The 12,033-nt window shown below is 45.6% G+C and overlaps 1 protein-coding gene across 1 annotated transcript; it reads left to right on the forward strand.

Moving 5' to 3' along the window:
• The first annotated feature begins 8,394 nt into the window (after positions 1-8,394).
• LOC4324200 (protein ANTAGONIST OF LIKE HETEROCHROMATIN PROTEIN 1) lies at positions 8,395-10,447 on the forward strand. The gene has a single exon (XM_015766812.3). The coding sequence runs from the start codon at positions 8,589-8,591 to the stop codon at positions 10,242-10,244; it is 1,656 nt and encodes a 551-aa protein (XP_015622298.1). The 5' UTR covers positions 8,395-8,588; the 3' UTR covers positions 10,245-10,447.
• The last annotated feature ends 1,586 nt before the right edge of the window (positions 10,448-12,033 follow it).

Below are 12,033 nucleotides of genomic sequence, written 5' to 3' on the forward strand. Positions count from 1 at the left end.
GGTCGGGATGGCTCGGGTGCTCGGGTTCGTATGGTCGTCGGTCGGTCGGACCAGGTTGGTCGTGGGGTCTCGTTTGGATGGGTCGTACTCGAATCCCAGACTTTCGACATGAACGGGCCGAGATTACGGCCCATTCCTGAGGATGTACCCGGATTAAGGCCCGTATAGGCCTTCTATGGCAAATGCTACATTCCGGCCCATCCAGGGTGGCCATCCCGTGGGATAGCAGGTGATTCTTCGCACTTTGCTATAAAAATTACTAAGCAATTTTTAATATATATTTTTCAACATTGTGCTAGGAGTAAAAAGGTAAAATAATAATGAAACATGAGAGTTTATTGGTACATATCATAAAATAAACTAATGATACCCGCGATTTAATGCGGAACATATTGATAAGTATATATTAAATATTATAAAAATGATAGATAGATTTGTTAAAATATTGTGAAGATTATGTGAGAGAAGATAATTAGATATACTTGTATGTTGATTTGTATGCTTGTACGATGTTAAATATGTAATTATTGCTAGTGGAGGATAATGTGGCATAGTTACATATTGAGCTTTAGAAGTTAGTGAGTAAAAATGGCATACGTACAACGCAAGCACAGTGCAAATGATATAGTACTAGATAATAATGGCGTCGTAAGTCATTACGGGTTGATGCAGCTATATGCCACGAGTTATGAGATACTCCCTCTATCCCATAAAAAATCAATCTAATACTGAATGTGACATATACTGGTATACGAATCTGGATATACTACTAAAATATGTCATATCCGATTCTAAATTCGTTTTTTAGGGACGGATGGAGTAAGGTCAAATACAAGGTTGGAGGTCTTTTTTAAATAAGGGATGTGACTAACGACTTCATGGTTTATTTTGCCTTAAATTATAACGTATTTCTTGGTTGTTCTACTGATTATAATACAAAGTAGTTAAGATCGATCTTTTACTTGTCTTTTAGCCATCACTAAGAAAAGAACTGGACAACACAAATTCAAGAGAACCCCTCTCTTTATGAACGATTCAACGATGCATATTGTTTCACCTTCAAGTAGCTTTAAGTGCCTCGCAAATACTCCCTCCGTTTTTTAATATATGACGCCGTTGATTTTTTCTCACATGTTTGTCCATTCGTCTTATTAAAAAAATTTATGCAAATGTATAAGATATAAATCATACTTAAAGTACTATGAGTGATAAAACAACTCATAATAAAATAAATTATAATTACGTAAATTTTTTGAATAAGACGAATGGTCAAACATATAAGAAAAAGTCAACGGCGTCATCTATTAAAAAATGGAGGTAGTATTGTAAAAGGTCTCAATTTAAGTATAACTAAGCACCGCTTAAATTTTCAAGCACATAATAGCCGAGACAAATGAGTTGTGTAATCTGTATTAGTTCTGTCATTTTTCAGGGATCCAAATCACCGGAAATCCATACCTATACTCGTAAGATAAACTTCTGGGTCTCTCTTTTTTTTTGCTAAAGCTTAATTTTAAATTCTAAAACTTAATTTTGAAGCTTCTTTTCATCCTTTTTTATATTGCCTTTTAAATCGTTTAAGATATATAAATAAAAGTTTTGCCTATTTTTCTTTACTAACAACCGTATACCTTATTAGAAAAAAAAATATTCCCACTAGCTGAATTTATACATAAGGCCTGTTTGGAAGCTTCGGGTGGCTGTAACTTCTCCCAAATCAGAAGCTTCTCCCAAACAGTCGAGATTTTCGTTCAGATTCTGAGAAATTGTCTATCAACTAGAAAATAAATTAGAAGTTAGAAGTTAGGTTTCCCATCTTTTCTAAATTCTCGGAAGTATCAACCAGCTGCTTTTCCGAATAACTTCCCCAAAAGACCCTTACACCCATTCTCATTCATCCAAAATCTTTGCCGGTCAACGCTCCATGCCCTGCCTATCTCCTTCAGTCAGCAGTCAGCACCACTGGCTACTCGATCGGTTTGCTTGCCCTTATGTTAATGTAATGACGATCACGACGCTAACTACCCGGATCAGCCAGCTCTGCCGTAGCCATTTGTTGGGTTGGCGTAGGCGGGGGCCGCGTCAGCCTGGCGTCACGGTGACGAGGTCACCAGTTTTCACCACCAGACACAGACAGACACGGGCCTCACCTGCGCGCAACCAAAACCGCGTGGAGCAGCGGATTGCGACGGTAGGTGACCGTATGGGGGCGCCAAATGATTCATTCACGTCAGACAATGCGTGGCTTTCAGCATCGCAGATGTGTTTCACGCCGGTGAACCTTGACAGCTACAAGTACGGATTTGTTGGTTCTACCCATTCCTTTTGAAATGTAACTTTACCCTTGAAAAATTATGAATCTTATACTAGTAGCTAGTTAAATTTGTAAGCTGCTGTAGACACTAGAAATTGTACAATTTTAAGTTTTTTTCCTAAAAGCACTCCAAAGTTATTTTTTATGGATATATTTTGCTTCTCCGTTCACTCCCCCCACCCACACACACAAAAACCCAATGCTCGAATTGCTAAGCTTGTCGGACAATATATCTAACTGTTTGCTACATACACTAATTCACTTCACCCACCAAATTTGCGCTAAGATTGCCTATAGAAAAATAGCCACCATGTTGCTTCTCCGCTCTACCAATAATAGTCACTCTTCCTCTCAACACACTCTCCTTTTTAACACATTATTATTGCTCTGTCTAGCATTGCCCGGTACTGGCTAGGGCCATATCTATCATCTTATCTCAGTTTGATCCATGTATTGTTATGGAGCTACCACCACAGTCCCATCTAAATCCAGGAACCCCTGTCTCGGCTCCCTCCTCTGACTCCTTACCTCCTCCCATATTGCTCAATCTGGCAACCATTAAAATGTCATCATGGAGAAGGGGTACATCACTAATCATGACATACTCCAAATGTCAAAAATGTTATAATCTTCATGCCATAAAAAGTCAACTAACGTTTAGCAAATCTATTTGGTACAGTAACTTTCAGCGCATTGCAATGTCTGTTCTTTTCCTCGGGAGATTGGTACGTGTATCAATTCTTCAGTGAATAATCATCACCAGTTTAAATTTCAAAAGAAGAGAAGAAAAAAAAAGATCAGGCATGTGAATCAAATGCCTTCCATATGCCGGGGTATGGTTGCCTGTGACCAATTCAAGTATGGCATCCTGTAGCAAACAATGGAACCACCATAGTACTACATAATTATCATCCTACATGGCCATTCAAATCGATCATCCAAAGCACGGCCAACCTCGGAGACCCAGAAAAAAATGGCGATTTCATTCATGGATACAGCACTTGTCCGGTTGGATCGATCAGATGGAGAAATATTTGCCAGTCATCACAACCAACCCGATTTGACCAAGAACTTAATTAAACCTGATCAGGCCGAACATGGTGTGGCCTCCCCGGCCATTGATGGCGAGCAGCAGCACAATTCTTTCTCTACCTACCCCACAATTAATTATTGGTTTTATCCTTTTATTTTTCCTCCTTTGCTGCTGCGCTTTTTTTCTAGTTGACCTTTTCTTTTTCCAGTCGGCCACTAGCTAAGCGCTGCCCAAACTGGACATGTGCGTCCGGTTTGACCGACCCGTACAAAGTCTTCCTCTCCCTGTTCATACTTCCTTTCTTCTGTCCTCCCTTTTTGCGAGTAGCTGTGCCGGTTCATACTTGCTCAGTTGCACTTTCAATAGTTTAACCTGTTTTTTCTATTGGTCCACTAGTGCGATGGTTTCATTAACAAAAGTTCTTTTTTGGGTGCTGTCAAAGGTCTGATCACCATGTTCTATACTGACAGGCAAGATTAAGGCTGAGTTCTCTCCTTAACTTCTCCAGCTTATGTTCCACGTGCACGTTTTTTAAACTGCTAAACTGTACGTTTCTGTGAGAAGTTTCTATACGAAAATTGCTTAAAAATTCACATTTCCATTTTTTTTAAAAAAATAGGTAATACTTAATTAATAACGTGCTAATGAACCACTTCGTTTTACGTGTGCTGAAAATGTGTTCCCAACACACAGCAACGAACACAGCCTAAGTTGTGTTCTGATGTTCTAAAGGCTAATGAATTATGGATGAAACAAGAGTTTATAACAAATATTGATTCAGGGGCACAGACGAAATAGTTGAATATTAGAAACCTGAAAATAGGAATGAAAATGGAGTGAGTTAAAATGGATAAATTGTTTCCATATCTTACACCGTATTTTTTTCGATCTAGGCCTTGTTTGGATTCCAACTTTTTTCTTCAAACTTCCAACTTTTTCGTCACATCGAACTTTTCTACACACAAACTTTCAACTTTTTCTTCACATTATTCCAATTTCTTCAAACTTTCAATTTTAGCGTGGAACTAAACACATCCCTAGGTTTGGTGCGGATGCAAATACCAAAAATGGTATGGAGTTAGAAGGAGCTCAGCTTAGGAATGGATTCAAGTTATTAGATGATACATGAATATGCATACAACACAACAAAGGTAACAAGCAAAAATTTATCATTAAGCCACGAAGCCAATTAGGCTCCCAAACTAGCGAGAAAGTCTCTAAGCCCTTGTTTAGTTCTAAACTTTTTCTCAAACTTTGAACTTTTCTATTACATCAAAACTTCCCTACACACATAAATTTCTAACTTTTCCGTCACATCGTTCTAATTTTAACCAAACTTTCAATTTTGGCGTGAACTATACACACCCTAACTTAAAAAAAAAACATATATATATGAGCCATTTTGAACGGCTGATGATGTTGTATGATCTAATCCATGTAGTGTGGTGATATAACTTAAAAACAATTCACATGTACTGGATTTTATGAATATCATATCCTAATTCATATTGGATTTTTTTTTCAAAAAAAGCTTACCATATCTTCAATACGATATATCGTACTCGTATATAAAGCCGATCAGACCGAAAAGTATCCTATCTGTTTTCGCTCATAATTAAGAGAGTTGATTTTGAAAATTTTCTAACAATATTGACTAAGAAAGTTTTTTTTTTCAAAACGCGTGTAATTTAAGAGCTTCATATATAAGCATATGCCTGGATGATCTATACCAGGAAAGGAACACACACTAGGGGTATTATGCCCAATTCCAAAGGGGTATTATGCCAAATTCCAAAGTTTGGTTGAAATTGGAACAATATGATGGAAAAGTTGAAAGTTTGTGTGTGTAGGAAAGTTTTGATGTGATGAACAAGTTGGAAGTTTGAAGAAGAAGTTTGGAACTAAACTCGGCCTTAGTTCGATAGTGTTAACAACCAAATTTGGTAATTTCAGTATCGGAGATAGATATAAAGTCGAAGCGGAATCCAAGATGGAGATCGTTCCACAAATAGAGCAAGAATCGACTAAAGTCCGAATCGGTTGCGACCAGAATCAGCAGAGTCCAAATTGGACAAGGTTAGCCGATTGAGCCGAATCCGACAATATGACACGGCATACGTTGTCGGATTGAGTTAATGTGCTTCATGAGGATTGCCACGCATGGATATAGTCTTGAGAAGGCAATTGTATATATTAATTAGGATTTTTCATGTAATTTCCTTAGAGATATGTTTGGGCAAAAGTCTGCCGCAAAGACTTATGGTATTCTAGAGTTTGTTAGAAATAAGAGTCATGTCCGACACGGACATATTTTGTAAATTTCGGGTATAAATAGATCCCGAGCCCCATGTAATCAATCTAACACACGTTCAATACAATCTCGGCGCATCGCCACCCTTTTACTTTTGTTTTGTTTCGACGAGTTCTTGCTTTCGATCTTCAACTAGAGGTAAAACTTGTTATGGCGGCTTGCGTTCTCGGGATTAGTGCTTCCATCGTTATGATACTCTAATATTGTTTATGTAATTCGTCGAGTTATCATATATTTTATATAATCTTCGACAATATTGTTATTTAACCCTCAATCGGCTAACACCTAATGTGAGAAGGCAGCCAATTAGGTTAATTACCAACGTTGACTTAGATTATATAGGGTATCCACCACTCTATAAAACTTCCAACGGCTTGATTGTCTAGATATTATTGTTCTTTTTATACTTATAGCTGCATCAGTTAAGTTTGACCTTATAAGTCGTGATTAGAATCTTAATCTCTAGCCTGTCTTTGGTTGCCGACTAAGGTAGTATCGGGGTTTCAGCCGATCTTACCTGATTTAACTACTTTTATCTTATATGCTTGATTGACATGTTAAATCCGCCCTTTATGTTAAGATCTTGCTGTATTTAAGTATATTAGACTTTTATTTGATATATTTTACTTGCTTTGATATCTTAATATAGAGTGGTATCGGAGTATTAGCCGATACATACTAGATCTATCTGATCGGCTATACTATGAATATATATAGTCTTGTTGTTAATATATATTTCGATCCAAGTAATTTATACTGTCTCGGTATGGCGACCGATCTATCCCAATCACTTGATTTAAGTATATATCGACATAAGTATTATATATTGTTAATATCTATAGCCGATCAAGTAGATTTAGTTCTTTCTTATTTATTCATGATCGCCGATCGACCTACATATGACATCGGCTCAAAGATAAATGATATGTCATCGGCAACTAGCCGATCGGATATTGTTTATGGATTTAACCGCGGTTTCTTTGTCTTTGTTTCTTGTTGATTGCAGGATCAAATCAACTGGCACGCTCACGAATCTGAAGGCAAACTTTTTGGACCTACACTGAAGTTAAGCTGATATCCCAGGCCTCGTGTTTTCGCAGATAGATATGGTTGGCACTCGTAGAAGTAAGTACCAGTATGGTGCTTGATTTTAATTCGGCAAGAGCAGTGTCATGAATTCGTTTCATCATAAAAAAAATGTGTCTCTACGATAATTTAGCAGCACCTTTGGCTGGTTGGGTTGGTCTATCCGATAATTCTATTGTACCAAGAGTGTCAAACGAAAGAATATTTGGGATTGAGTCTATATCAAACATGTTGAACTCTAAAAAAACATCTGAACTCATTGACTAGACGCATGCACGCACACATATATATGCTGATTGGTCAGCAATGATCCTTTCCCCGTGCACTTTGCAAACCACTAATGTGCAGGTCAGGGTGTGTTAATTTCACGTTAAAATTAAAAGTTTTGTTGAAATTGAAACGATATGATGAAAAAATTAAAAGATTGTGTGTGTAGGAAAGTTTTGATGTGATGGAAAAGTTGGAAGTTTGAAAAGAAGTTTGGATTATTTTCTTTTGCCAGAGACCTTGATTAGAAACAGACAGTTACCCATTTTTTAATACTAATTTATACCTAAAAAACAAATTGATTGACGCAAGTATAGTACTACTAGTTCATGGGTAGTTTTGCTGTGTACACCGGCACCGCCTCGGCAGATAGCTGTGCAGCAGATAGAGCGGAACATCTACAGCACGGCAAGCAACGTGGCCTTTCTCCGCCTCTCCCGAAACGTCAGCGCCAACGGACGGCACGAGGCATGTCGGCTGAGCCCCAAGAAAAGTGCTCGACGCGCCGCCGTGGTTTCTCCTTGTTGTTACCGTGATGCCGTTGTCTACCACGACACCTCATAGCCCCCCATCCCTTGGCCTAATAAATCAAAGTAAAAACTGAAATTCTTTCAACGTTTACTTTTAAACTGCTACACACAAATATAAAAATTTTACGTATAAATTAAATTTTATTCACTAATAACACATTTTGTCTCATTAGAAAATACGGGTATGCCCTCGTCCATTCTCGCGTCGCGTCCCCGACCGTCAAAGAAGCAGTAAAAACGTTTTTTTCCTACGCTGCCACGCCGACATGGGCATGGGCGATTTGTCGCCGGTTTGACCGCGCGTCGCATCCCGTCATCCCCGTGCGTCGCGTCCCCACCACCACCCCCCCGCGGCGCGAGGATGATATGCTGCTGTGCGGCGCGCGCGCGCGGTGGCCTCCCCTCGCCGCTCCCCCTGACCGCTAGCCACGCCACGCCACGCCCCGCCACGTCCGTCCGCCCCCCCCCCCCCCCCCCCCGCGGTCCACGCGGTGTCGTGCCAGGCCAGCCTATCCAGACCACCACCGCTATCCCCCACCTGCGCGACCGAAACCGCGTCACCCCCAACCCCAGGGCACGCATCTCCACGCCCCCACCCACCCCAACACAACACACGCGGTCACCTTCCCCGCCGTTTCCTGCACCACACACACAAACGCCGCGCGCACACGCACGCACAGAGAGAGAGAGAGAGCAGGTCTCCCCTTCCTTCCCCCCCCCCCCCTTCCTTGTCCCGAAAGCAACCCCGCGTCATCACCCCCACCGCGTTCCCACCTCGCCGTCATCCTCCCCCTCCCCGTCAACATCACCGGATCACGCCGTATTTATATATGCCTCCCCCCCATTTCACACCAGTCTCCTCCGATCCTCTCATCCACCACCACCATCGCAAGAGAGACGCTCGCCTTCCGTCTCCTGACGCGCACACGCCACCAACACCGCGACGCGACGCGACGCGAGCGCCAAACGTGAGCGCGGAAAGAGGAGAGGTGAGGTGAGGTGCGTGGCCCTTGGACTTTCGAGGCGAAACCCCGCGTGCGTGCGTATATGAGATCCACATCCGGCGCCCGCCCCAGCAGCGGTGGAGGAGGAGGGGACGACGACTACGCCTTCTACTACTCTTTCTTCCAGGACGCCGCCGCCGCCGCCGCGTCGCCGCTCGGCCTCGACGACGCCGCCGCTATGACCAACGGTGGACGGAAGCGGAAGAGGGGAGGAGGAGGGGATGGGGCGGACGGCGGCGCCCCCGCCGCGTCCAGGAAGGATGGGCCTGGAGGGGACGGTGAGGGGGGAAACGGCAGGAAGCGGTCCATCGCCAAGATACTCACCTCGCTCGCCGCGCTCGAGGCGGAGGAGCACTCCGACCGCGCCGGCGCCGCCGACGCCTCCCGCCGGGAGCTCGCGCTGCTCGAGTCCAACGCCGACCACAAGTCGCAGGCCATGATGGACTACTACGCCAAGATGGAGGGGAGCTTCGACGCCGCCGCGGAGTCGGACGCCACCGCGCGGTCCAAGCGCTCGCGCCTCGCCGCGTCGGCCACCACGGCGGCGGTCGTGGCTACCGAGGAGGGGGCCGCCGAGACGGCCTCCGCGTCGGCGTCGCCGTCGCGAGCGAGCGGCGGCGGGGGCGCGGGGCACCACCAGCGGCGGCTGTGGGTGAAGGACCGGTCGCGGGCGTGGTGGGACAAATGCAACAGCCCGGACTACCCGGAGGAGGAGTTCCGTCGCGCGTTCCGGATGGGGCGCGAGACGTTCGACATGATCTGCGAGGCGCTGGGCTCCGCGGTGGCCAAGGAGGACACCATGCTCCGCGCCGCCATCCCCGTGCGCCAGCGCGTCGCCGTCTGCATCTGGCGCCTCGCCACGGGCGAGCCGCTCCGCCTCGTCTCCAAGCGCTTCGGCCTCGGGATCTCCACCTGCCACAAGCTCGTCCTCGAGGTGTGCGCCGCCATCAAGTCCGTCCTCATGCCGCGCTTCCTCCAGTGGCCCGACGAGGCCGCCGCCGCCGCCTTCAAGGAGAGGTTCCAGGCGGCGTACGGCGTCCCGGGCGTGATCGGCGCCATGTACACCACCCACATCCCCATCATCGCGCCCAAGATCTCGGTCGCCGCCTACTTCAACCGCCGCCACACGGAGCGCAACCAGAAGACGTCCTACTCCATCACGCTCCAGGGGGTGGTCGGCCCCGACGGCGCCTTCACCGACGTGTGCATCGGCTGGCCGGGGTCCATGCCGGACGACCAGGTGCTGGAGAAGTCCATGCTGCACCAGCGCGCCGCGGCGGGGATGATGCACAGCGCCTGCCTTGTCGGCGGCGCCAGCTACCCGCTCATGGACTGGGTGCTCGTCCCCTACACGCACCAGAACCTGACGTGGACGCAGCACGCCTTCAACGAGAAGGTGGGCGACCTCCGCCGCGTCGCCGTCGACGCGTTCGCCCGCCTCAAGGCGCGGTGGGCGTGCCTCCAGAAGCGGACGGAGGTGAAGCTCCAGGACCTCCCCGTCGTGCTCGGCGCCTGCTGCGTCCTCCACAACATCTGCGAGACGCGCGGCGAGGAGCTCGAGCCGGAGCTCCGGTTCGAGCTCGTCGACGACGAGACCTCGCCGGAGACCCCCGTCCGCTCCGAGGCCGCCAAGCGCGCCAGGGACAACATCGCCCACAACCTCCTCCACCGCGGCTTCGCCGGAACCACCTTCTTCTGACCATCGATCGATCGATCACACCACCGCCGCTTCTTGGTACAAAATCCCCCGACAAAGTAGCGATTCTTTTAGCCCCGCTAGAATAGAAAGATTTTGCTAGTTCTTTTTTTTGGGTCAGCAGTGCAATGCGATGGAGTGTAAAACATAATTTGGGCAGCTGTTTGTTTTCAAATTCAAGATATATACAGTTCAATTTACAACTAGGATACAGATTCCCGGAGATGATTGAATTCAAATAACACTTGCAGCATCTCCATATTACTATTGTGATTTGTTATTGTCCTGCAGACCTGCAGTTTAGTTGTTTGCTCTGTCGTCGGCGTGAACTCTTCATTGTTTGATTGCCTCAAAGGCTGGTTGATTGTTTACCAGTACTCCTTGATTGCATCTTCGTTCGCTGGAAGTACAGGTTGTACAGAAGTTTTGCAGTTGATCGTACACCTATTTGCGAACGAATTTGGGCCGTCTCCACGGTACTCGTCGTGGCAAATGTGACAAAGGCTATGGTACGTGCAGCCTATCTTGTCTCAATCTTAGCCTAAACCTTATCCTAGCTTCTCCAACCATTCTGGCCAGTCATTCTTCATCATTGATCCGTAGTTGTAGTAGAGTACTCGTCTCCAAACTCGATTGTAGTTAGGCTTATCTGATGTGGTTTCTCTGTTGATCGCAATTCATCAATTCAGTCCACTGAACACAAAATCAGAGCCTCACATCCTTTTCGGCAGAATGGGCTGCGATGAACACCAGTACACCAACAGACAAACGATGTAATCTTGGACAGGAAACATGAAAATTTCAGGGTGCATGCACAATGGTACTACTACTTGTAGTACAATACAGTACTCAAATTAGATTTCACCGTACTACAGGATCTCAAGAGCTGAAGAATAGAGATAAGCTTTTGCCCCCAAATGTCCATTCTTGCGGCGCGTAAGGTGCGTTGCATTCGTCGGTGTGTTGCCTCGTGACAAATTTTGGGGAGGGAAAGAAAGCGTTGGGAGCAGATCGAGGGTCGGTGCAGGTTTGTCAGAGGCACAGACGACGCGACGAACCGGCCATCGCGTTTAGCTGGTCAAACGATCGGCAGAAAAAAAAAACGGCTGCCTCTCCATGTGAGGTGTGGCGCCGCCTTGGACCCCATGACATCTCGATCGATCACCCGTTTTCTTTCCACCGTCGCCGTTGGTTGGATGCTTGTGCCGTCCGTCCGCCATTTGTGCGTCTTCTTGTCAAAGCGCCAGGTTTCAAGGAGAAGATGGCTGGGCAGTTCATGTTATCCGCTGATAGCATGGCCGGACTCTTCTTCAATGCGCAGCTAACGTGCATTGGTTTGAAGCACACAAACAGTTTCCAGAAAGGAACAGGAGAGGACTAACAAACTGCAGCGTATCTCTTGGATTCGTTCCATGTATAGGAAGTTTTGATGCATGGATTGACACAAGGATATTCTGTGCTTCCGGACTAGACTAGTAGAGTGAACGGGAGGCCCAATTGAACCATTGGGAAGGCGGGGTGAAAACGGTCGGAATGGATATTATCTCTTCGGAAATGACGCTCGATCGACCGTTAATTGATCAAATTTATCATGTAAATTATTCGGTGTATATATTAATATGATGCAGAAAGAAATTAAAAAAAACAAAATTTAGAAATAACCAAGAATAGTACGGTCAGAAACGGTCGATCCGAAATTTCCGTGACCATTTTCACACTAACATGTCACATGTGCAGCTACAATTAGGGTGTGTTCAGCACTACCAGTTCCCAACTTTCCCCTCTCGTTTTC

This window comes from Oryza sativa, chromosome 1 (assembly GCF_034140825.1).
Source record: "Oryza sativa Japonica Group chromosome 1, ASM3414082v1".
Taxonomy (NCBI): Eukaryota; Viridiplantae; Streptophyta; class Magnoliopsida; order Poales; family Poaceae; genus Oryza; species Oryza sativa.

What these genes read in the sequence shown, in the direction of transcription:
- LOC4324200 (XM_015766812.3), top strand. Translation starts at nt 8,589, where the DNA reads ATGAGATCCACATCCGGCGCCCGCCCCAGCAGCGGTGGAGGAGGAGGG.